This window comes from Gouania willdenowi, chromosome 8, assembly GCF_900634775.1.
Source record: "Gouania willdenowi chromosome 8, fGouWil2.1, whole genome shotgun sequence".
In the NCBI taxonomy this organism is placed as follows: Eukaryota; Metazoa; Chordata; class Actinopteri; order Blenniiformes; family Gobiesocidae; genus Gouania; species Gouania willdenowi.
In genome coordinates this window covers 29,488,960-29,516,427 of record NC_041051.1, presented here as the reverse complement: position 1 = coordinate 29,516,427, position 27,468 = coordinate 29,488,960, and the positions used below count along the sequence as shown (strand labels likewise).

The following is a 27,468-nucleotide window of genomic DNA, read 5'->3' as shown; positions in this document are numbered from 1 at the left end:
CGACATCGCGGTGCGTTGGCAAAATAAGTTCGTGTGGAAACATGTCGCTATTGTGAACAGTAACCATAACTTTATAATCACAAATCCACTAAATTCAGTGGTACATTATACAAAGTGCAGTATATTCTGGAAAAAAGCAGAATTAAATCTTTAAAAATTTCAATCTAGTATTTTATTTTGAGTTAGAAGAAACGCATGCACGAAGCTTGGATACTAGTATATAAAACGCACACACAATTTAAAAACTATATCGTATTTATAAACTACTAAAAACATTTATATATGTGCATGTTGTCATAATTACTAAATAATTCAATATGAATCCTTGTAGATAAATATAAAACTTCAACTTTGTGGTTAGGGTATTTTATATTTGTTTATGTGCAAAGTTATCAGGGACGGTGACATTTGTGAATGAGAACACGAAAACTACCGTAGAACAAAACTTTTGACCTCAAAATGTGTGAATACTGGCCATGTTGAAGTTTCTTTGCATTTCAACTAATGTTCTAAAATTTCACACAATTTTTTTTTTTGAATAGGTCAAATGTGCATATGCTTCAAAGTAAAAGTAGTTTGGCTACTAGAGCTTCAACTAAATTATTTTCATTATTAGTCAATAAAATTGACAAAGCAGATTTTATTTTTAAAACAGCACACTTAAACACTGAGTGCACAGAAACTGTTTGACCTGAAATTCATGACCAGTACTGTACTACTATTGTATCAGAATGTTACTTTCTTAAAAAAAGCTCAAAGCTTTTATTTTGAAAGGGAATAAACTACATTCATAAATAAACCCAGAGAACTCATAGCAGTAATTTTCTGCCAGTTGCTAATTCCCCACAACTCAACACACCCATGACAGAACAAAAGGACATACACCATAATTCCAGCTCAAAAATGATTTATTTCAAGGTCATTAACTTGTTTTGTAAGCAAAGCCATCTTTTGTGTGACTAGCATCATTTTCCAGATACATTTCTCATTAAAGCCAATAACAATAGACGCGGTTGCACTTTGTTGTGCTTAGCTCTTGTTCCCCAGAGAATGCTTGTCAAACAGGTACTCGGCCATCTTGTTGTTGTGGGCATCCATGCGGCTCAGGTTGGAGATGTAGTCGCCCAGCTGCTTGATGGCCTCCACCTGCTCGTTCAGGTAGTGGGTCTCAAGGAAGTCGCACAGCTGAGAAGAATAGCAGCACACGTTAGGAACCAAATCAAGAATGAGGAGTTTAGAAAAAACACAAACGAGCTCTCAGAAAAACTTACATGAGGATCAGTGTGATCAGAAGCCAGCTTGTGCAGGTCCAGCAGAGCCTGGTTGACGTTTTTCTCCAGCTGCAAAGCACACTGCATGGCCTCCAGTCCACTGCCCCACTCATCACGCTCGGGCTTCTGCAAAAATAATAATGCTTTGTTACAGCAAAACCGATCATCAAGTGTATCTTTATCATTATAAAATATGGAGGAAGATTTGTGTTTATTATTCAAAAGGAAAAACTTTTTAATCAAAACAAGTGTTCAAATGCATTAATTTGCACTTTATCTGATGTGAGCCATCATGACAGTAAATTTCCCCACTGCGGTATCAATAAAGATACAAACCTTGATATCCTGGAGGAAAATGCGACCTCCTCTATTGTTCTGGAAGGACAGCAGCTTCTGGGCATGCTCCCTCTCCTCATCGCTGTTCTCCTTGAAGAAATGGGAGAAACCTGGCAGGGCTACGTCATCACGGGAGAAGTAGAAGGCCTGGAAGTAGATTAAAAAAAAAAGAAAAAAAAAAGCAAAGGTTACAACAAAACTACCATTACCACACAAAGTAATCATTAAACAGCAGGAAAACAGTGATAAACAGCAGTTGAGCAACCATTAGGTGGCCAACTGCATGAGTCACGTCAGAGTGGCGTAAACAACAACCTCAGCATGACTCAGCTTTTTTTCCTTTACACTAAAAAGCAACGACATCATTATCTAATGCTAATCACGAGAATTAATACCAAACATTTTAATATAAACGGTTCAAATTTGTTACTTTGCAAAAGAACAAGACATCTACGGTTTCATAATCTTACATGCACTCTTGTCATTTAACTACATTTTAGTATGAAACCTTGGGAGTTTCATTAAAAAAAAAAAATGTTGAAAATAACAAATATATTATTTTTTACAAAGTCCTAACACCAGACACACACTCGTGAAATTATTACAATGTTTTTCTTCTTACCATGGAGGTGTAGGTGTAGGAGGCGAACATCTCCATGTTGACCATGCGGTTGATGGCGGCCTCGCAGTCGCGGTGGTAGTTCTGACGCACTTGAGACTCCATTTTGGCTGGCGTGTTGTCTTTTCAAAATAAACGGTATAAAAATAAAGCTTTTGCTTTGGTTTTTTTAAGCGTAAACTGTAACTTTCAAGTAATTAAGAGGGATAGCTGGAAATCCGTTGAGGATGTAGACGAAAATGAGACGCTGGGACGAAAGAAAGAAGTTCCGTTCAAACACTGTTGAAGCAAGAACTCCTGTAGATTCTCTTCCCGGTGTGAAATGGAAGACGCCCAACGGCTTGTATTTATACCCACACGGGGGTCTCGTGACGGACCTGACGTCACTCAGAGTTCAGCCAATCGCTAAGCGCGTAGGGCTACGCAGTTGACAGAAAAAAGGTTATAAAACCATTTTTTTTTTCCTCTGAGGGTTTATTATTTACAGAAGTGAAAGTAATGTATTAAAAGTACTCACGTTACTGTAATTTAGTTGCTTTTCTGGGTACTTGTACTTTTTCTTTTTAGTATATTTAATTTTACTTGTACTTTTTAAGGACCCAACCGTTACTGAGTAAATTGTTATTTTCTGTAATTATTATTTTTATTTTTTAATAAAATGATCACATTGAACATAATCCATATCTTCTTAGTTCTTTGATTATTATTCATTTTAGCTACTTTTTACTTGTACTTGAGTATTTTATGAACAAATGACGTGTACTTGTAATTTAATTAAAGTAACTACTTCTACTTGAATAGGATATATCAGTACTCTTTACACCTCTGATTACTTTTCAGTAATATTAATTAATAATATTATAGTAAAGTGCATAAGACATAAAAACAAATTGTCAAAGTTACAAAAACCTCCTGAAAAGTAATTATAAAAAAATAAATAAAGTGATTATATATACACACTAAAAGACATAATGATGAGGTAATGGGTATTTTGCTTTTTAATAATTAAAAAAAAAAACTCTGTTTCATGTAAAACATTTTTAAGGGAAGAGTATATATTTTTTCTAGGAATTTTATATATAATTTTAATTCATTTAGGAGTTTGGGGAAGTGTTTGGAATAGTTTTTTAATGTTTTACATTTTTGTGTATGAAAAATTTAACAGGACACATACATTTGCACACATTTAATAATTTTCTTTTTTAAATATTTCAGACATGGCAAGACAAAAAATATATATAACAGCAAACAAGTTAAAAAAAAAAAAGTAGAAGTATAGTATACATATAAACTTATTCACTCCCACTCCATTATCCAAAACAAAAAAAAACATTTGTTATTTATTATTGTTATTGATTATTAACAAATTTGCTTCCCTATGAGTACAATTCAATAGTAAATGATCCTTATCAATCAATACAACGTACTGTATTTTTAGATGAAGTATTGACAGTGATACAGATTATTTGTTATGATTCTTCTTTTCAAACAAACAAATACTGTGAATAAATGAGTATTAGTGGGTTTTTCGTCTCTTCTACTTCTTAATGCAGGGTTTAGATATTTTTCCAATGTTTTTATTAATTATTATTTTTGTTTTTTGCACATTGGGGGTCATTTGTTCTGCTGCTGCTCTAAAAACATCATTTCTACACTGTGTGACTGATAAATTACTCTACAATACAATATTATGATACAATAAATGTTACATAATGTTTTCTTTACTTAATTATTTTTTAAATCCAGATTTTGATTTGATTTTCAGATTTTATTCATGAAAGAAATTAAACAAAAACACTGAAATTAAACAGTTTGATTCCCAAAGTCTGACGTTTCCTTTAGTGATGTAACTTAAAACACCAAATGTCTTAAAGTGTGTTACTTTAAGTCAAGGGTGTCAAACTCATTTTAGTTCAAGGGCCAAATATGGACCACCTCAATCACACGTGGGCCACAGGTTTTAGGCGGGAAAACGAACAATTTCAACATTGATGTATCCAAGTTTGCACTTCCAGTTATAAATTAGACAAAGTATGGGAGGCAACAACGATATCTAATCAATAAGTGACAGATACTTAAATCTACGTTGATTTATTTATTTTTTGACCAATTTTCATTTAATTTGGGGAGATTTTGTGGAATAATTTGACAAAAATTGCGGGAGTTTAGGAACACTTTGAGTTCTTTCAACAACAAATTACAACTGAATTATTTGGTCATTTACACAATGATTCATCTTTTCTCTGTCATTTTCAATGAAGGGTTATCGACGACATTCTGCAGAATGGCAGTTTCAAATTAACAAACCTAAATTCATACCTATATTTAGGAACAAAACAGTTGCTGCTCTTATTAATGATTATTTCCTTTTTTAACTACTTTAATCTGCCATTTTCATGTCTGTTCAGAGGAATCCATGATCAGGCCTTTAGGAATGAAGTAAAGGATTCATTGATTTATTAGATCAATCCTGTATCTTAAAATTTGATTGAATTAATTGTTTATTGTGGGGTTTTTTTTAATAACAATACACATTTTGTTTGTGACGTTAATTCTCCTGGGTGTGAAATAAAGATTTCTAATATTATTATTATTATTTTTTAAATGCTTTTAAAAGGCCAGTAAATGTTAAACATGCATGCAGCCACAGGAACTAAACTTCAAATGTGAACTTGTTTTACCTCACAGGCTTACGTGCATCACCTGATATTTCAAATATGCTGATGTACTTTAAAGTTTACAGCCGAGGAACTGCTTGCAGATGTTAAACGTTTTACTTGTTTCTGCTCCTTTCGATTCATATTTTATTTTATTTTTCACTGTGACGAAAGAAATAAATGAGTTTTAATGCCTTGAATGAGAAAAATGAACAAATAATGTATGAGCTCTGCTGCTTTCCCTTTTATATCAAACAAACCTTTAGAAGATAAATAGCAGCTAAACTGTGACCTTTGTGCACAGAAGTGACACAACGTGACACACACAAGGCTGTTTGGACACTACAAATAACATATAAGCAAAAAAAAAAAAGAAGTTTTCATTTTATTTTAAAAGGTGTCAGAGAGATCATGAGTTTTTTTTAAAAGTCTATAATCTTTCAAACAACATAACAACCATACCTGTGCCTCACCTTTTTATGTGATCTGGCCTGTTTTGTTTACTGGCTGCTCAGAACAAGTTTTTTTGCAGAGTCACCGCCATGACTCGGCACTTACGAGGGAGGAGTCCCGTGACAGCAGATGCCTCTGACTGGAAATACCACAATCTTAACTGGTATAAACCAGTTTGGAGAAGAAACGGAAGCAAAACTAGACACTGGGAACATACATGTGTAGGATTTGTCTCCGAACATGTGTGTTCCAGTGTTCCTGTTTCAAATGTGTTCCTGTTTCAGTGTGAATGAGGGACTACTCACACAGCCAAAGAGGGTAGAATTATTTATTAGTAAATTATTATCAATATTTAGGACTTTTAGACGTGAAATGGTGTAGAATCAGACACTTGTCTTTGTTACAGAGGATGTTATGCACAGCAGGATTAGAAGTGATCCTTCATGAGTCACGGGCTGATGATGTAATAGCAGACAGAGACGATACAGCAGTAAACATGGAAATGTAAAAAAAAATTAAGATTCAGTGTAAAAATGCAACTGGAATGCAGAGGTTTGGGAAATTTAACCCAGATCGAGAATATTACATCTACTGTAATTAGCATTATTAGCTTCTAAACTGAGATAGTGCACATCAAGGTTGGGGTCAATTACATTTTTCAGTTACAACTACGTTTTCAATTACCCATGTTCACTTACAACTCATTTACTATTACAGTGATCAGCATTTTTTCTAATTACAATTAATTACAAACATAACCTTCCTCTTGCATTAGCTTTGTGTTAGCATTTCTTATGATAACGGACCCCAAATCAGCTGCAAAATACACTAAAAACAAATATTTAATTTTGTTCTTATCTATTGGTTACCCTGTTAGGCTTCATAATTAATAAAAATATAGGTTTTAATATTTAAGGTGTGGGAGTCTGAGCCTTTTTTATGTTAGTATACCACAAGATTATTATTATTATTATTTTAAATTAAATGGTAAAATGTGGGAAAGCTTGATATGAAACATATTTTAATAATTGTTAACTACATATGTGTAGAACTGTACATAAAACCTGGTTGGAGTCAATGATAATTGTAATGGTATAAGTGATAATTAATTACAATTATGGCATAATTATCATTGTAAACAAAAAATCTGTTATTGTTGTAACCGTAATTTAATGTTAATTGAGTTCAGACTTGTAAGTGTAATTGTCAAGGAAATTCTATTAAAAATGTGTTAATTATTATCTATTTTAGGCTCAGTAATTGTGAATAATTGTAATTGAACTTTAGAAATTGAGAACGTATTTGTAGTTTATTTTCAAGGGTAAAAAAAATAATTGTAATTGGAAAAAATGTCTTATCTATTTCAGGCTCAGTAATTGTGATGAATTGTAATTAAACTTTAGTAATTTAGAACGTAATTGTAATTTATTTTCAGGGGTCAAAAAAAAAAAAAAAGTGATTAAATTGTAATTGTAATCGTAATTGAGTTGTCATCGAACATGGATAATTCAACACGTAATTGTAAGTGAAAAATGTAAATGATCCCAATCCTGGTGCACGATGTAAAAAACCGTCTAAAGGCACCGTCATGATTTAAGCCGAGGTTTAAGGACATGGGAGAGAAAAGAGGTAGGTGGGTTCTGAATCTGTTAGATTTCATTCACATTTTTACTCCAAAAACAGAACGAGAAATGAAGGATTGAGTCAGATTAGAGGTGGAACGTCCCACTGTAGGACGTCTTCTCTTACGCCGTAGGAATCCACACGCTCTTCCACTGCACGCCACTTCTCCACAGATCCTCCAGGAGCACGGGCAGTGACCGTGTCCAGTATTGGCTTGGCTTGTTTTTGTCACTGCAGAGTCTCAAGGTTTTTAATGGACTGTTGCAGGTATACTGGAGATACTGGCAGCCCTGCAAGTGGAGAGTGGTGGGTTTCATTTTAACTGTGATCCCAATAGAATGAACAAGTAGAAGTTATACTATCAATAATAATAATTAAAGTGTAAATTCAGAGACTGGGGTTCTGTCAGAAGGTAGTTGATAGATGGTTAATGGTCAGTGCTCACCTCAGCGCCCCCCCAGTACCAGATGGCTTTGATGACGTTGTGGTTGGCGAGGGCCGCCGTTAGCTGGTCCCGACTTCCTGTGATGACGTTTACGAGACCTGCGGGAAGGTCAGAGGCCTGCAGCACCTGAGGAGGAAGAGGAGGAGGAGGAGAAAGAGCAGATGATAAAATAAAAGCCTCATTTACGCTTTTAAACAAAAGGTGAACTTGTTGGGTCCATCAAAGAGAGTTTAAAGTAATTTTCTAAATATTATTTAAGATGAAAAGATTATGTTAATTGTCTAAATTAACCTTTTGTGCCATATTCATGAAATTACAAAGTCAGTTTTAAAGATTAACAAGGATATATGATATTAAAATGAACAAAAAAAAACATCTGTTAGGGTAAAGCAACTGTTTATCTCATTAATTTTACATTTTCAAGACATATTTTAAACACAACATGCAGCATCCTGCGTGCGCACAAAGCTACTACATAATGTCATAATCTGGCTTTACAATCTTTCTTTGAAACATTTTTTTGGCCTGAAGTTGAAACCTGGAGTTATCGACTGCGGACCCGTTGTTATTGGGTTGCAGGCCTTTGCAAGGACAAAAATAATAATAAAAAAACCTTTTAAATAAACAAGACAAAAACAAAAATACACTGATCCTTTGCTTTTATTTTGAAGGATGTTTAGTTTTGCTATGGGACATATCTTGAGTTTCTGGATGAAAACATTGTAAAAAAAATGACTTTTCTCATTACAAATAAATAAAAAGTTTAAAATTGTTAAATGCTGGCATTATACAAAACAACAAAATAATGGGAGGAAATATTTAACACAAAGTTGCCCAATCACTTGAAAACGTTTTTCTTGGGAGTGAGACAGAGAATGAGACAGTGGAAAAAAAATTCTTATTCACTTAATTTACAAATTGATAAATTTACAAGGATGTGGACAAAATGGGTATCCTTTATGGATAAGATGGAAAAATATTGTGAATATGACTGACTGACAATAAGCACCAGCTGTCAGGGGTGTCCAATTCCGGTCCTCGAGGGCCACTATCCAGCATGTTTTAGATGTTTCCCTCTTCCAACACACCTGATTCAAATGAATAACTCATCATCAAGCTCTGCAGAAGCCTGATAACGATCCTAATCAAGTAAGTAAGTAAGTAAGTAGCTTATTTATAAAGCACTTTTTGCAGATAAAATCACAAAGTGCTGTACAGAGTTGTGGTAAAAGTACAAGTGCAACACAATAAAATAATAATCATTTGAATCAGGTGTGTTGGAAGAGGGAAACATCTAAAACATGCTGGATAGTGGCCCTCGAGGACCAGGATTGGACACCCTTGCACTAGTATAAACTATTTTGAGAACACTCAGTGTTTTTGTGTTGTTTTTATTTTGAAAAACCAACTCAAACTAAACCAAATATCTCACCTGAATAAATGCCAAAACGGGCAACGGATTTTCTTGATTGGGAACCAAGATGACGGCGTTTCCCGTAGCAACAGCTGCTCCCAGAAGGGTTACCATGGAGAGGATGGGATTTTTTTCCGGTAGTACAACCCCAACAACACCAAGGGCTTCTGGGAAAGAGAGGGCGGAGCCAGATCTCGGCATGGGCTGAATGAATACAGAAAACAGATTAGTGACCGACACGTACGACGTCACCTCATGGGTAGAAAGGATGAGCGATAGATGAAGATTTTCACCAGAGATCCTCCTCGCACTTTGTCGCAGTAAGCCGCCCACACTGTGAGCCGGTTGACGCTAAGCTCCACCTCATTCTCCGCTTCGTCCACTGAGAGACCAGCGTGTGAGCTGAGTGACACGACGATGTCCCGCCTCTTCGCCTCCAAAGCCTTGGCTAAGGCGTAGAGCGACTGGGCGCGTGCAGTCGGACTCTTTTTCATCCATCTAAAGACAAAAGAACATTAAATTACATTTAGTTTCTTGTTTTTTTCAAATCAACAATAAGCTCCTTGGTTTAATAATAGGAATATTAAAAAACAAACCACATTCACTCACTCAGTGTCATTGACGAGAAAATGTGGGAAAGCTTGATATGAAACACATTTTAATAATTGTTAAATAAATGTGTGTAGTAGAACAGTACATAGAACTGTAACATGGTTCCCAAGTTTTGTGTAAAAATTATATATTAATTTTTATAGAATTTTCATTGCAATTATGATTCACTCAACTCTCGATACGATTCGATTCACGATACTGGGTTCACAATACAATTCTCTCACGATTTATTTTACAAAATGAGACTGTAGACAAATGATGACTAAAAAATATTCCTTTATTTTTTTCGGGAAAAAAACAACAACTAGAAAATACTATTATTTTCCTTTTATTTGTCATTGTCAAAAGAATCCCTTGATAAACTATATATAAACAATTTAACTAAAAATAAATCTTGAATGAAATAAATAAAGGAATAATACAGAAGTCTAATAATTTAAATTCTGGTTCTTTAGTAAACAATGCAAAACTGCATAGTAGTGATTTTTCTTTTTAAAAGTGCAACTGAAAATGTATTTTGTGCCTTAACAATACGACTTAAAAAAAAAAAACAAACAGTCATTGCACTGTATTCACGTCAGATATTTGTTTGGACCAGCAGAGGGCGCTGGTAACCCAGTGGTTGGTTGGCATGCATATATTCATGCAGTGAAGAAGAGATGCTATGCGCTAGCAGACAGAGCTAATAGAAAAACGTGACTTTTACAGATATTCATGTAATATTACAGATATTCTTTCGGTGCTAAAGGGGTAAGGAATCATTTATGAACATGTTTAAGAGTAGAAGGCGGCCAGAAAGAAAGTAGTAGCAGATTCCGTCCGCCGCCTACACTTCTGAACAAGAGAAGGATAAATATATATAGCGCCCTCTGCTGTTTAAAAAATAGTACTGCGATTCAATTTTCAGAGTATCGATATGAACCGTGATACCTATGAATCGATTTTTAACTGCCTTACGATTAATCGTTACATCCCTAAACAAAGGTGAAATACATGGCTCTAAATATCAGGTCAGCTAGAGCTCAATAATTAGCTTCATTGTGAGAACAGAACTTTGAGCTCCTCAGCATCTGATCTTGATAAGAACAGCAGATGATATTCAGTGTCTGAGAGACATTAGTAAAAACACAGACACCATAGACTGTTCCTTTGAAGGCTGCATTTACTGCATTTTAACATAGTCATACTATGGTGATGCAACGTGTGAGTCAGCAAAAAAATGTCCTCTTATCACCAGTCAAGGCCCTATAAAACTTGGACTGGTGATAAACACACACAGATGTGACAGGATTGTGACATGCATGAGTCTTTATAGAGGGCAAACTTCAACCTGGATCAGCAAATCTGTGGTTTTATTATAACATTTATTGCACCATTCAGATCATTTAAAGTTATCTACCAGTAAAACAAACCAATTCACCGACATAAAATCATCACCCTTAATGGGGAAAAAAGAGATAAAAGATCATTTAGGTCAGACGTTTTTTAAAAATGTATGTAGGCAATTTATCAAACTGGTTCCAAGTACAATAAACATCAAACAAAAAGGCTGACATGCAAAACTTGTTCATGTCTTTTAGTCACACGATCTTTATACTTAACTAAAGTGGTGTAGCATTAGCAACACTTGCTACATAACAAGGCAACATGTCAGTCTAAAGATTTCCATTTGTTATTGAGGGAACACATTGATGTTAATAAAATCCTACTTTAAGCAGTGTTTTGAACGCCTCATTTCCCACAGTTTGGACAATAATATCCATTACAAGATACAACAATACTGCTTTGATTACATTAGGCCTGGTGATATGGACCAATATTCATCTCAATATTCTTCCTCAAAATGGCCATAAGTGATATGAACTTGATTTATTTATTGACTTTTTTTAATATAGTTTTGCAAGAAAAACAATAATGGGTCATGGAGAAAAATGCACTTTTTTCCAATGGTTTGTTGTGTCACAGAATTGCATTGTTTTGTCTTGATATTTAAAATAAATAATGTGTACAGACTGTGGGGGGTGGGGCAAAGTCCACTCTTGCCTTGACCTAAAGCCGGCCCTGCTAGCAGCACAATATCAACATTTCGTGCCACTTTTGACTTTGTCCTTCCTTAAGGCTGAAATGTGTGACAAAATTCTGCAGTGTTGCTAAACCACATTCAGGACGTGGTCCCTTTAAGAAACTAGTAGCCTGGATCCAAAATTGTTTTTTTTTTTCTGTGTTGCAAAGCTCTCACCCTGGCTGGACTTTAATGGCAGCCTCCACAGCGTTACGCACGTCCTTCCTGCCTCCGTCAGGAACGTAGGCCAACACACTCTCGCCCCCTGGTGTCAGCACTGGAACACTGCGGCCTGACACGGCCTTACAAGGCTTACCGCCCACAAACTGCAAGTAGAACTGAGGAGCACTGAGGGATGAAGAACACAGAAAAACATCTTTATTTTAGTTCAGGGGCCAAACAAGGACCAGGTTGATCTCAATTGGGCCACAGATTTCAGGTGGAAAAAAAAAAACAAATTTAATATCAATCAAAAACCTACTCCTTAATAAATAAACAAACAGTGGTTGTTTTTTGTTCTGTTATTGCTTGATTTTTTTATTTGAATGCTACCGGTTTTCTTTTTTCCCCGTTTCTGCTTCGTTTCAGTTTTGCTTTCATGACGTTCCTTTATTTTGTCTGGATTTTATTTTATTATCATTTATTTTTACCCTCTAATGTTTAAACGTTATATCGGCAGCCGTCTTCTTCGAGCCCCTTGAGGGATTAGTGTATTGATTTCTGTTAATGTCTGTCCACTGTTTATATTATTATGTTTTGTTGTATTTTAAACAGTGCCAAATAAAGAAATGTAAATGAAAATGAAATTGTACCCCAGATTTTAACAATAGTCCTGGTCAGATCTTCACTTCAAAAATGCTTGATTTTCTAACCAATTCTTGTGTAATTTAGAGTAATTTTCTGGAATTGTTTGCGAGAAATTGCCAGATTTGTGGATAAATTTAGTTGTTTCCAAAATTTGCAATTAAAAATGACTGCATTCATGTGATATAAACAAAGGAAAACTGCAAGTCCCTAAAAATATTAGACAGTTTCATTGAATTGGTGAATTTGAGATATTTACAACTGGATTATTTGTTAATTCACACAATAATGAATGTTTTCTCTAAACGGCCGGATTTGGCCCCCGGCTCTTGAGTTTGACATGTGTTCTAAGTGATGCATGGCAATGATTCTGAACAGCAACATACCTGCCAGACTCATTGGGAATGATCGGAGAAGCCACTGATTCTCCAAACTTTGCGTAGTCCAGTGAGGCGGGAGTGGAATGAACAATAACAGAAGAACAAGAGGACGGGCGTAGAAACTGGTAGAGACCCTGATAATAAACAGAATGTAACAGTTTAGATTTATATTCAACACATTAGCAACAGAATCCTCCAACGACACGTAATGATAGGTCATTAGTGTACGACAATGACATGGACCATACCATTATGTGAAAGCAGGGGGAGTTTAGATGAAATAAAAAGTCGTAGCTCTACATCAGTTCTATCACAGGAAGGCCACAAACATGTGATTGTGTGATCTAAGTAATACCATTCGACAAGCAGCAAAAAAGGGCGTTTTGCTTTGTAAGCAGGTACTACCCCCTTCAAAGGCAGGAACACCCCCTTCTTCTTATTCGCTTCTGAATTGTAACTTAACGTCCGGTCTTGATCGTGATTTCATCTGACCAGCAGCAAAAAGGGTTAGGATTAGGATTAGGATTACTTCTACTTGATTTTGACGAAAGTCAAGTCGTGGAAATTATATTTTTTCAAACTCTTTGTGATTGGTTGGTGAAAAGGTACCCCAGCCCCCACTAAGGCAGTTTTGTAGCCCATCCAAAACACCCCACAGCTGGCCCGACCCTGCTCGACCTGATGGCCACATTATCAACATTTATGTCAGTATTTACACTGATGACCAATCTAAGCATTAATATATTACATCATGTGGATCTTGTTGGGTTTTTACTTTCTTATTATAAATTGCATATGTTGTCGACTGTTGTAATTTGCGCCATAAAAATAAAGATGAATTGAACTAAATTGTATATAGGAAAACAGAGGTTTTAGTGTATTTTTGGAGTCATTTTGTGGTAATTTTGTATATTTTAGTCTCATTTCATATGCTTTTAATGTAATTCTTTTGTGTTTTTGGAGTCATTTGGTGTGTTTTCTGTATCCCATTTTTCGTTGTTTATGTTGTCATTTTGTATGTTTCTGCTGTCACTTTGTGTTTTGTTTTTTGTTGATTAGTGTAACCACATGTGGCCCCCAGGCTCCCAGTTGTCCATGTCTGATCTACAGTCTCAATGTTTTAGCATTTAAATAACCTTTTTATGAGAAATTGTTCCAGTATTATATATATGTCTAACTATTTCATGTTTATCTCTTAAACCGGTGTATAGTTGTTTGTATTCTATCCCGATGGCATCAGATTGTAGAATTATTTTTTTTTTTCTTTACTGCCTTTTATTTTGAAAAAAAAGTTGCTTTTTTTGCCCTTTCGTGTGCTGGTGCCACATTTTCCAAGAAATTAGGACTTTTTTGCACCGTGATTGTGTTTTGCTTCGAGTGGATGAAGTTCTGACTCCACCCAGGTGGGATGGTTTGGCCCGATCCGAGCATTTTTGGATTTTTCCTAATGTTTTTGGTCTTTCATACTGCTCTCTCTTATAGGGTTGTAGAGGCGGGGCCCTTCCAGCGCGTGGGCGTGGTTCTAGCGCCTCTAACTGACACGCCCTCAGCATTTAAGAGAAGTGCTTGTTTTTCCATAATTTTGAGACCTAATTTTATTAACTCAGCGATTATTTTCATCTTACAAATTTGGCTCAGTGGTCATTGACATGTTTCTGTGGTGTGACAAACTCATAAAGACAAATTTATTTCTGCTTTACATGGACTTTAATGAATCCAAGTCACTCACTCATTTTAAATTCTTACTTAATTTTATTTTTACCCTTCATAGACTTATAAGTGGAGTGAACTCACCTCTTGTCCTCCGTCAGTGCAGGTCCCGCTGTCTTTGTGACCAGAGGCTGGGAGGCAGGGGTCAAACACAGAGTGGGAGTTCACCCACACCGAGCCAACAGACAAACTGAGCGGAGAAAGATGAGCGAGGAGAAAAATAACAAAGGTCAAATCAGCTCCACATCCAGACAGTTAGAACATCAAAAAGTCCAAGTAAGAAGGATTTTTTTCCATCTTTATCTTCATGTTAACGCGTTGCTTTTAAAGACGATGCGAGCAAAATAATTGTTAAGAACTACTGACCTGCTGATATAAATAGAAATAATTAAGTGTGAACCTGTTTGCCGTCTCCAGAGCCAGCGTCAGTTCTTCTGTCCAGATAGACGCTGCCTGTCCGTGAGGACTGTGGTTTCCTGACCAAAAGAAAACACACACCCAACACACCTTGAGCTTCAAGGAAATACTTTGACTCCCAAAAACATACCAGACAATCAAAAAAATCCACAAAATGACAACAGTGATGCACAAAATGAAAGAAAAGTCCACAAAATGACTGGAAACAACATGCAAAACACCAATAGAAAATGTCACAAAAATTTACAAAATGACATGAAATATAAAAAATTACTTTAAAATCCTAAAAAACAATAAAAATAAAGAAAAACTAAACAAAAAGTAAGTAATGCACAAAACAATGATACACAACACCAACAAAAACACAAAAGATCTCACAAAAATATGCAAAATAAAAGAAAATACACAAAATGACTCAAAAATCGAACAAAAAAATACACAAAACGACAGCAAAAATACACACTAACAAAAAAAACTAAAAATCTCACAAAAATATTCAAAATGACAAAAGAAAATACACCAAATGACTAAAAAAATAAATTAAAAAATTAAAAAAAAACAACAAAAGTAAAAATAAAAAAATGTCAAAACAAAAATACTGAAAATCAGTAAAAAAACAAACAAAACACACACAAAAAAAAATGTTTACAAAATCAGTACAAACACATACATAAATACACAAAATGTCACAAAAAAAAAAAAAAAATGACAACAAAATACCCATTTCTAACATGGGGCCTCTCGACAAACAATTTGAAAGGAAATAAGATGACTAAACTTCCAGTATTATATCAGAGCTTGCAAATAAACATCACTACATGCATCCTTTAACTGACAATTAAAAAATATCAAAGGCTTCACTGTTACTCCTTCTAAACCCAGATAAACAGGAGGGAGGAGGCTCGTTCTTACCTAGTGTGACTGCCTCTGTGTTGCCTCTGAAGGTGATGAGAGGCAGCAGCGGTCCAGCAGAAGGACTGACCACACACGAGGAGGCAGCTGCTGCCCCACAGAGCACCGTCGGAGGATACAGGGCACCAGAGGAAGGAGGCGTGCACGACTGGATCAACTGAGAGAAGATAAGGGACATTACTGTAGATCAACAACATCCATGTCAGCATTCAGAATAATGACCAATCTGAGCATTAATACAGTAAGAACAAAGGCTTTTGTCTGCATTTCTGTTTTGTGTTTTTTATTTTATTTTGGTAGTTGTTTTATCTGTAATTTTGTATGTTTTTTGGAGTCATTTTGTAAAATTTTCCTCAATCTTCTGGAATCATTTAGTGGACTAGAACAGTGCCCGTCGGAAGTATACATTCATGTGGGGCTTAAGTAGAGTTGTCAATTATTGCCAAATAAGTATGTGTTTGAAGGTTGGATGTATAAAGAGGTGTACATACTCTATAATGTTATAAAGTTGTATATTTGTGGGAGCAAAGTAAAATAGCGTGTGCACTTTCCCTGGTTTAATTCTATGGAACATGAACATTATAAATGTGTTTGTTGTTTTCTTTATTCATTTTTATTATAATTTCTATTTTTTGGAGTCATGTGTATTTTTGCATCTTTCTGTTGTGTTTTTGTGCATTTTTTGTGTAATTATTGTTTTTTGTTGCCATTGTAGTGTGATTCTGGAGTCATTTTGTGTATTTTTTTGTATAAATATTTAGTGTGTTTTTGGAGCCTTTTTGTATATTTTTGTGCATTTCTGTTGTCGTTTTGTGTACTTTTTGTATAAACATTGTTTAGTTTTTTGTTTTATTTTACTAATTTAGTATATTTTTACCATAAATACATTATGTGTGGTGAGGGCGTGTTTTTTTGAGGTGTGTGCGTGTGACTTGCTACTCCTCCGTGGCTCACACACACGCACATCAGTGACTCACATCAGGCTCAATAAGTGAGACTTGAGCACTTTGCTAGTATATCAGTGTGAGTACGGCTGCTCAGACGGCCCTCCGGTGATTTAAAAATAAAATGATAATAAAACATTTTGAAACGTAAAGTGTATTTGTTATCCTTTTGTGTGTTTTTCTGTCATTTCTGTTGTTCTTTGGAGTTCATTTTGTGAATTTTTCTGTACATTTTGAAGTAATGTTTTTTAAACATTGTCCTGTTGTACTTCTGTGTTAATGTAGCCATTGTGTGTGTTTTGGGAAAAAATTTGGCGTATTTTCTTTTTACCCAGAAGAAAAGTTGAATCACTTTCATGGGTTTATTTAGGTATTGTCAAGATGAATAATGTGTGTAGAATTATCCAGAGTCAGTGAGTAAAGATGAGGCTGATTTTTAATCCCGCTCAGTGCTCTTACTCACCGTGGCCCCCTGTTGTTGGGCCTCCTGTACTGCAGCGTCCACCAGGCCTCGTTCAGCCTCGCTGCGCAGAGCGACGCACTCCTTCCCAGCCACGCGCATCTTAAGACGAGCCACAACGCTGTCCACCACACTCTCCTGCACGTACAACACCCAGTTCACCTGAGGACAGACAGAGCAGCGGGTGAGCACAGTGAGGGTTGGGATCAATTACAATTACCCATGTTCAATTACAAATCACTTATGATTATAGTGACCAACTTTTTTTCCCATTACAATTACAATTTAAATTATAATTTTTATATATATGTAATAAATAAGCCCATAAAACACAACATTCCTCTTGCGTTAGCATCTCTAATAACGGGTCAGTTTGACCAACATCTTAAATTAGTTGTAAAATACATATAATATTCAGTTTGTTTGGATACATTGTTAGCTTACTAATCAAAGAAAATATTGATTTAATATTTTTGGTAGGGGCGTCTGGGTCTGTTTCCTGTCACTATATCCCCAGATTTATATAGTATAACAGTAAAATTATCTTGAAAAAAACTGACAGATAGTGGAAAAAGTTGATATGAAACACATTTTAATAATTAACTACGTATGTGTAAGTAGAAATGGGCAATATATCGAGATTTATGATATATCGAGTTTTCTATTTTAGCTATATAGAAAATTATCGAGATATCTTTTTTTTGTTACTTGTACAATCACACAGTTCAAATAACATCATACAAGTATTTAATATTATTCACAGAGTACAGTCAAACAGTGTCCTTTGCAATTTTTCCATATTCCTGATATATATATTTTATAGCTGATTCTATATTAAAATACTTGTTTTAAAAGTGGCTGTTTTTGTTACTTCTCTGAACAGCATGAAAGTTAGATGGATTTCTGAGTGCATCCTAACCCAGACGTTCACCTAAACAAGCCACACTACAGAACTCACTCACACGTGCTGTCCCTTAGAGGAGAAAAATCAAAAAGTTTGTAAATAAATGTGCCTATGTGGCATTTTTCATCCACAAATTTAACCCAGAATTGTCTTTCTGGTCAGACTTTATTGAGTTAAAAATAGAGATTAATATCGTATAACACCTTTTTGAGAAAAAATATCGAGTTATGATTTTTTAATTAAATTGTAATTTACATTTTTTATCTAATTTCTATGACAATTACAGATAGAAAGTCAATTATCTGAACTCCATTACAATTCAATGACAACAGAAACATTTTTTTTCAATTACAATTGTGTCATACTTGTAATTAATTATCAATTACACAATTACAATTGACCCAAGTCCTGTCTGTGGGCCACCAACTATGTGTGGACATCACCTCTCTCTTCTTCCTAAAAGCCGCCTCCATGACTTCATCCACAGCGCTGTCGATATCAGCGGAATCGAAGATGATGAAGGGACACGTGGCGCCGACACACGGGGTCACGGACACGGGGACGCCCATTCCTGCTGTGGCCTTACAAAGCATCACCCCATCCTGGAGACGCACCACAGTTTAGGACAAAGGTGTCAAACTCATTTTAGTTCAGGGGCCACAAATTTTATGCAAGAAATGAAGTAATTTCAACATTATTGTTCCACAGTTTGCACTTCTACATTAGCATAAAGTATAAAATATGTAGGAAACCGACCATATTCTAGCAATAAGTGACAGATATCAGTCCCAACAGGATCTTCACTTCAAATTTCCTGTATTTTGTAACAAATATATATTTAATTAGGGGAAATATTATCCAATATTTTAAGGAAAATTAAAAGATTTGTAGGAATTTGGAGTTTTTCCCACTGTTTAACATTAAAATTGACTGCAATCATGAGATATAAGCACCGGGAAAACTGTGAGCCCTTGAAAATATTGTTTAGTTTCATTTACACAATGATTCATGTTTTCTCGGTCATTTGCACTTTCTTTTGTAGGCCGAATTGGATGCTCCAAAGGGCCGGATTTGGCCCCCGAGCCATGAGTTTGAGGCACGTGGTTTAGGGCATCAAACAAGCATCTTACAATCAATGCGAGTCTTATTCCCACTCACCTGTTTGTTCCCAGTATAAGCCACGTATTGGATACTGGGGTTCTGAGCCACTTTAGCGCCCAGTGTCACTGCATTCCCAGTGAGAACATTGAGAGCCCCAGCAGGAAGTCCTGATGCCGTGAAAAGCTGGGCTAACAGGAGGGTTGGAGGAGCGCAGCTCTGACCAGGAATTACCACCACAGGGTTACCTGAGAAAGGACAGAGTTGGATGGTCCTGAGAAAGATCACGATAACAATTTCTGTTTCACTGGCTTTCCCTAATCAGACGTCAAACTTCCAAACTATGACTGTTTGAATAAGTTAATGATTGTTTTTAAAGATATACATTTCTAAGCTGAAATCACGTGAGATTACATAGCATGAAATTTAACATCTGTCTGTTTTTTCTGCACTTGCTAGACATTAGGCAGCGTAACTTATGGTAAAAAATTATCATGGAAAAGAGTGATATTGTCCCAAAACATGGTGAGGGTTAAGTCAACTTAAGGCTATTTTAGGATGTGAAGTCTGACAGAAAGAAGGTCCTGGGGTCAAGGACCTGGGGTGGACACGGGTCCTTTTTGTGTGGAGTTTGCATGTTCTCCCCATGTTATGTAGGTTTTCTCCCACAATCTAAAAACATGACTGTTAGGTTGACTGGAGTCTCTAAATTGCCCATAGGAGTGAATTTGAATGTGAGTGGTTGTCTGAGTGTTGCCCTGCGATGGACTGGCGCCCTGTCCAGGGCGTACCCCCGCAAAACGCCCAATGAAAGCTCGAGATAGGCACCAGCAGACCCCCGTGACCCTGAAAAAAGGAACAAGCGGGTCACAAAATGGATGGATGTATGTCCCAAACATTGCATGTGAGGGTATATTCTCCAAGATACAGCATTTACAATGTGATGGTGAAGGATTTTCCAGTGATATTATAGACATTATAGTGTAAAAAAAAAAAAATCTATTCAGCAAAATATATTGCAATATTTCACCATCATATCAATAAAAAAATGTCCCAATTTTTTAATCATGTTTTTTAAAGAAAAAAAAAGAAAAAATTAACAACGCTAACATATGCATAGTACCTAAACACTAGGTGTCAGTGAACCACATAGCACCACTTGTTTTTGATATTGGTACTTGAATTTGTGATAGTTACCATTTACTTGTTCTCACAAATCAACAAAAATTAAATAAATTGTATTTCGTACCATTTTGTACTTGTAAAGGTGAAATTTGTAATTAGTGAAATTGCGATATATCGCAAAGCATCTCGTATTTTTTACTATCAGGATATATTGGGACATATCGCATCGCATCGTAACATGGAAATTGTGAATTGTATCGTCAGATTCATGGCAGTGCACACCCCTAGTAAGTCCATCCAAAGAAACCAAATAAACAATTTCAAAAATGTAACTTGTATTTGTTTCAGGAAGTGAACTTCATAATTTCCGCCCGTTTTCTGTATCATAAATGCAATAAGGATGGCAGCGATGGATGATCAGTGAGATGGTTGGATGGTGTGTTGGATGAAGGATTAGAAAGACAACAGAACTAAGATGTGCTTCTCACCCATGGCCAGTGCAGGAAACACTTTGAGCATGAGGGAGCAGAGTGAGCAGTCGTCAGAGCTGATCACAGCCACCACACCTGAAAACAGCAACAACACAACACAAAGCAAAGCATCAACAACAACAACAACAACAACAACGGTTGTATTTAAGTCCTGAGTGAGTGGCGCTCACCGATTGGAGCCCAGCCTGGGATCAGGGTGTCTCTGAGCTGAGCCCAGCTGCTGTAGAACTGCAGCATCCTAACGAGGACAGAGGGCGAAGTGGAGACGCCGCAAAGCCCGCACAGCTCAGAGACGCACTGTCCGTGCTGCCCCAGGACGGATGCCAGCCTGAGGACGGGGGAAACACAAGGTTAATGTCCGAGAGCTGCCAGCTGCTGCTCCTGGAGGGGGTCAGAGGTGACTGTGTCTGACCTGAGCAGAACTTTGGCTCTCTGATCACAGGTCAGGGAGCACATGGCTGTGAGGCCGTCAAGAGCCGAAGAGCAACACTGAGAAACGTCCTCGTCTTCTGCACACGCCGTGCTGCACACAGCAGCACCTGCACAGGAGCAGGTGATGTGAAATTTTGGAAATGCATGACACTGAGTGACAATAATTCATGTTTTAAATACAGAAATCTGTAGTCTGCCCCAAAAAAACCTCAGAGATTTACATGATATATAAAGCCAATTCTCAGCAGGGAAGGCTACAAAGGCAGAAATTATTCAACTAATGTATGGACATCAACTGCAGCAAGTTTGGTGATACAAAAAAAAGTTCAAACTGTGCCAAATTTTTTCACACGTTCTGGAACAAGTGTGTAACTGAATATGCCAGTTAAATTGACTCCAATCATTATTAGTCTTATTTTTGACCACTAGATGTTGCAATTTGGCTTGAAATAAACACACATTCATTTTTATTCAGGTCTCTGCTGTGCCGTGCGTAAAGGTATTTTTCGTTCCACTCTTTGATGCCGTTACGCATGGGTGTTATTAAGTGGTGTTTGCAAAGCTGAGAGCTTGTAGAAATTGGTGATATCAAACACGATGGTGTTGTTTTGTATGATATAAACCATTTTGTGTATTTTGGTTGTTATTTTGTGTTTTGTATTCTTGTTTTTTGCATACATTTGTGTATATTTTCATGTCATGTGTTGTAATACATCTCTTAGCATTTTAGAGGTATGAACTGGTTTGAACAAAGGCTGAATTACTGATAATCGTCAAGATTCAGAGACTTATGAGGCAAACAAGTGCTGGAACTGGAACCGTGGTTGTGGGAAAACAGCACCTTTTCTGCTTTTCACAAACTTTATGATAAATCTGGGGTGCTCGCACCTTTGGAGTCGGTCAGGTCACAGCGCTGTCGCTCCACTGGACAGACAAACTTGCCGTCAATGAAGAAGCCCAACGATCGTGAGCGTTGCTCCAACCAGGCCTGAAGGAGGAGACAGAAGAAGATCAGACTGATGAGGAAACACCAACATGTCCTGGTTTAAGCAGAAATGAACAGTGCACGTTTCATTCTGTGCAGGTTACTTCATCTCATGTACTAAGGCATGTCGGAATAAGCCTCACATCCTCTAAAGCAGGGGTTCTAAACATTGGGGTGTTTATTCTTTACCCTTATTCTGCAACTACACCAAACACCATATTTTAACCTATTTTCTTCACTTATTCTTGCCATATTTTTGCTCCTTTTAATGCATTTTTGCTACATTACTTCTATTTCAGTCACTTCTCCATCAAATTTCAATGTCTGTTTTGCACATTTTTCCCCTTTCAGCACTTATAAACCCTTGCCACCATTTTTCCCACCCAATGTTACATATGTTGACCCATTAAATACATAAAAGCACAAGAAAAACAAATTAACATCAAAATAACTAAAAAAAAAAAAACACAAAGGATGACTACAAAAATAAACAAAATGTAAGGAAAATACACAAAATGAGAAAAATATAACAAAAACACACAAAAACTACTCCAAAAACACAATGTGACAATAAAAATGCACAAAATGACTCCAAAAAGTACAACAAAAACATATTTGATGACTCCCCAAAAACACTACAAACACACACAAAGCAAGAGAAAAACATAGAAAATGAAAAGAAAACACAACTTGACAGCATATAAAACGACAAGAATAATATATAAAATGAATCCATAACACAAAACAACAAACGCACACAAAAGGAGAGAGAAATATGTAAAATGAGGTTTGTCAATATGAGAAGTAACAGACAATTACAATGCTGTGGTGTCTCCATTTCAACCCTTTGAACTGTAACAAACAGAAGCTGCTTCCTCTTGGATAATATCTGACTCTTTGCCCCGCCCACAAACCAAAGCTTGCATATTATTGGTCAATCAGACGCCACCTTTACTAGACGAGGATTGATAGCTTAGTTCAGATCCGATCCCAACTAAGCTGTTTAAAGAAGTTATTCCCCTAGTCTGCCCATCTTTGTTGGAGACAATAAATATATCCCTATCAATAGGCTACGTGCCACAGTCCTTTAAAGTAGCTGTAATCAAACCCCTTCTCAAAAAACCTACTCTTGATTCCAGCACTTTAGCAAACTACAGGCCTATATCTAATCTTCCTTTTATTTCAAAGATTCTTGAGAAAGTTGTGGCAGCTCAGCTCTGTGAATTTCTTCAAAACAACAGCCTGTTCGAGGACTTCCAGTCAGGCTTTAGAGCTCAACACAGCACAGAGACTGCTTTAGTTAAAGTAACTAATGATCTACTCTGGGCTTCAGATGAAGGACGACTCTCAGTGCTGGTTTTATTAGATCTTAGTGCAGCTTTTGACACTATAGATCACTATATTCTACTAGAGAGATTAGAGAAATTACTTGGAATCACAGGGACTGCCCTAAACTGGTTTAAGTCCTACCTATCTGATAGGTACCAGTTTGTACACGTGAATAATAAGTCTTCTGTGTACACTAAAGTAAGCTACGGGGTTCCTCAGGGCTCTGTGCTAGGTCCAATCCTCTTCTGTATCTATATGATCCCCCTTGGTAATGTTATGAGAAAATACTCTGTTAACTTCCACTGCTATGCTGATGATACCCAACTGTATGTATCAATGAAGTCAGGTGAGACAAATCAGCTATCTAAACTTGAGGCCTGTCTAAAGGACATTAGGGCCTGGATGGACCAAAATTTTCTTCTTCTCAACTCAGACAAGACTGAGGTCATTGTACTGGGCCCGCGACACCTTAGAGAAACCTATGCTAGCCTAACTGCCCTAGATGGCATTACTCTGGCACAAAGCACAACTGTTAGAAACCTTGGGGTTCTATTTGATCAGGACTTATCCTTCAACTCTCACATAAAACAAACTTCAAGAACTGCCTTCTTTCATCTCCGTAACATTGCTAAAATCAGATCTATCCTGTCTCAGGGCGACGCCGAAAAACTAGTCCATGCTTTTGTTACCTCTAGACTGGATTATTGTAATTCTCTTTTAGCAGGCTGCCCGAGCAAGTCGCTTAAGACACTTCAGCTGGTTCAAAATGCTGCAGCACGTGTACTGACTAAAACTAGGAGAAGAGATCACATTACTCCTGTATTAGCCTCTCTGCATTGGCTTCCCATAAAATATAGAATAGAATTCAAGATTCTTCTTCTCACTTATAAAGCCCTAAATGGACAGGCACCAGTCTATCTCAAGGAGCTTGTAGTGCCATACAATCCCCCCAGAACACTACGCTCTCAAAATGCTGGACTACTCGTTGTTCCATTCATCTCTAAAAGTAGTATAGGAGGAAGAGCTTTCAGTTATCAGGCCCCACTTCTCTGGAACCATCTACCAACCACGGTTCGGGGGGCAGACACCCTCTCTACCTTTAAGGTTAGGCTCAAAACATTCCTCTTTGATAAAGCTTTTAGTTAGGAACCAGCTCATAGCTCATAATTAAGATGCAATAGGCATAGACTGCCGGGGGGGGGGGTCTGGCATGCTCGGTTGGAGAGAGGTTGGAGAGGGCGTTAAGAGAGAGGTCATTTAGGTTAGAGAGGGACCGGAGAGGGTCCCATTCCTCTTTCAAACACTCCCTCTATGTCTGCTTACTCCCTTGTGTGTTTGCTCCTGTACTCCTTCTGGCTTTTGTCTTGCAGGTCCGTGGGATCCTCAGTGTGGAGTTACAGAGACTCAGCGGCTCTGTCTCCACCCTTTCCTCTGCACACACCCAACACAGCATAACGTGGATGGCTGTTCATCATAGGAATGGGATCCACACAAGGTTCCTGCTGCTTAACAGAAGGTTTTCCTTGCCGCCATGATGAATTCATGTTGGGTGTGGGATACATATGTATGTGTATATACGTATATATGCATATGTGTGTATCCATAAAATGAAGAGTCCGTCCTTAAGACTGCTCTACTGTAAAGTGCCTTGAGATACCATTGGTTATGATTTGGCGCTATACAAATAAAGATTGATTGATTGATTGATTGATAGAGAGAGAGAGCGGTGGGTAGTGAGTGTAAACTATTTACAGACTAACGACCAAAGTACAGAGAGTCTCCCCCATAACTAAAGCTGACATCATCAGACATACGTTAACATTGTAACCAGTGACAGATGAATATACATCATAAACACCAGGGATGGGACACAAACGTCACTATATCATCTCAGCATTTAGAATAATCACCAATCTGAAGACTTATACAGGCTGTTTTTGTATATTCTTACTTTTTAAATATTTTTTTTTATCTAACTTTATGCATTTTTAAGTGGTCTTGGACTAATGTGAATTGTTGGTCATTGCGCGTGTATTTGGAGTCATTTTGTGTATTTTTCTTGTTGCATGTGTGTTGTTATTTTGCAAATTTTATTTTCAAATTTTTTGTGTTGTCTAAGTCATGTGCATTTGTAGTTGTTTTGTGTGTTTCTGGAGTCATTTTGCAGATTTTTCTTGTTTTGTATATTTTTGCAGATTTTTATTATTGTTTTGCATGCTTTTGTCGTAATTTTGTACATTTTTCTTGTTTTTGTGGTGTATACGAGTAATTATGTGCATTTTTGGTCGTTGTGTGTTTTTACAGTCATTTTGCATATTTTTCGTGTTGCTTTGTATATTTTTGTTGTAATTTTGCAGATTTTACTTGTTGTTTCGCTTGCTTTTGTAGTAATTTTGTACATTTTTGGTCATTTTGTGTGTTTTTGGAGTCACTTTGTGTATTTGTTGTTGTCATTGTACATTTTTGTTATTTTTTTTTCTTTCATTTTGTGCGTTTATTTTGTGTTGTCTTGGAGTCGTGTGCATTTCTGGTCGTTTTGTGCGTTTTTGAAGTGATTCTGTGTATTTTTGTTGTCACTTTGTATATCTTTGTTGTGTTTTTGTATATTCTAATCTAAATGTTAAAACAGGGGTACTGTTTTAACATCTCCAGCAACATTTTAGAGGTTTTTAACCCCTAAGATGCCTGTCATTTCTCTAATTTGAGGCACTGTAAATGAGTGTGACTTGTAGAGCATCAAGTCAACGTCTCATCCTGCATTAAAATATTTAAAAATGGACAAAAATCAGGATGTGTGCATGTCAGAAAAAAAAAAAGGCAACGTGATGGTGTTTTTATAAAAGCTGCAGTGTAGGAGGGGAAAAAAAATTAAGATGCTTCAGGAAAACCTCATGACTGTCATCCATGAAATGTTTTGGCACCGACGTTCATTTAAAACTCAACAAAAACAGTTTGACAATTTTTACAACTAATTCGCAACTTTTATCACAGCGAGGGCTACAAAAATGTGGTCGTCTGATACCAAGGACACGTTATCCACATTTACTTACAGTAATGACCAAAATGAGCATTAATAGAAGACACAACAAAGAAAAAGTACATATATTGTCATTTTGTGAATTTCTGTATTCATTTTTGGTGTTTTGTTATTGTTGTCATTTGAGTCGTTTTTTTTTTGTTTGTTGTTGTTGTTATTTTGTGTATTTTTGATGTCATTGTGTATATTTTTATTGTCGTTTAATCGTTTTGGTTACAAAATAATTCCAAACACACTCAAATTTACAGAAAAATACACATTTGACAAAAAAAAGAAAAAACACAAAAACACAAAATGACTCCAAAAACACACAAGATGACTATAAATATATAAAAACATATAAAATGACAGCAAAAACACACCAAACAACTGTTTATGTTTATGAAATAAACTGATGCACCAGGGTGGTCATAAAGTTGTGGCTCATCTGTGTGTGTCACATTTCCAACATGAAGCTGTGCTGAGTCTGCAGCTCATCCTAGCAGTCCTCTGTGATCACATGATGTCACCACTAGTGTCATTATTATTATTAATGAAGTTCACATGATGAGTGAAAGTAAAGTTGTACCTGAGCTGTGGCGCTACTCGGACTCGCTGTAGGGGGGCTCTCCATGCTCTCAAAGATCTCAAACACCGTCTTAGTGGAGGTGCTGCCGGCCATAATATGTCACAGTGTTCAGAAGAGGTGAAACCTGCAGGACAAGCAGCAGAAAAAAAGAAGAAGAAGAAGAAGAAGAAGAAGAAGAAACGTCCAGGACCGGAAGTAAAGTGTCACTGGGAGCAACGTGCAGTTTACGGTCCCGTCAAGAGCGTTCACTGTCGTCCACTTCCGGTTCCGTGTTTTAAAGAATGAAACTTTACACTTGGCAAACGTACGTGTCTTAAAAACAAAAACAAAAAAAACGTACTAGTCTTCAGTAAAAGCATAGATACTTCAATTTAAAAAAT

General features: G+C 36.5%; 2 protein-coding genes across 2 annotated transcripts; both read right to left on the bottom strand.

Moving 5' to 3' along the window:
- Window positions 1-890: 890 nt before the first annotated feature.
- LOC114468290 (ferritin, liver middle subunit) lies at window positions 891-2,561 on the bottom strand. The gene is made up of 4 exons (XM_028455093.1): window positions 2,230-2,561; window positions 1,608-1,754; window positions 1,272-1,397; window positions 891-1,185 (listed from the first exon to the last, which is right to left on the bottom strand). Exons 1-4 carry the CDS (start codon window positions 2,329-2,331, stop codon window positions 1,030-1,032), a joined length of 531 nt encoding a protein of 176 aa, XP_028310894.1. The 5' UTR covers window positions 2,332-2,561; the 3' UTR covers window positions 891-1,029.
- A 4,203-nt stretch (window positions 2,562-6,764) lies between these two features.
- Window positions 6,765-27,318, bottom strand: aldh16a1 (aldehyde dehydrogenase 16 family, member A1). Its single transcript, XM_028455078.1, has 17 exons — window positions 27,089-27,318; window positions 22,058-22,157; window positions 21,150-21,276; window positions 20,908-21,065; window positions 20,735-20,812; window positions 19,182-19,369; window positions 18,467-18,625; window positions 17,123-17,281; window positions 15,716-15,872; window positions 14,787-14,862; window positions 14,471-14,576; window positions 12,683-12,810; window positions 11,670-11,840; window positions 9,112-9,316; window positions 8,837-9,022; window positions 7,405-7,530; window positions 6,765-7,249 (listed from the first exon to the last, which is right to left on the bottom strand). Exons 1-17 carry the CDS (start codon window positions 27,179-27,181, stop codon window positions 7,082-7,084), a joined length of 2,385 nt encoding a protein of 794 aa, XP_028310879.1. The 5' UTR covers window positions 27,182-27,318; the 3' UTR covers window positions 6,765-7,081.
- Between the last annotated feature and the right edge of the window lie 150 nt (window positions 27,319-27,468).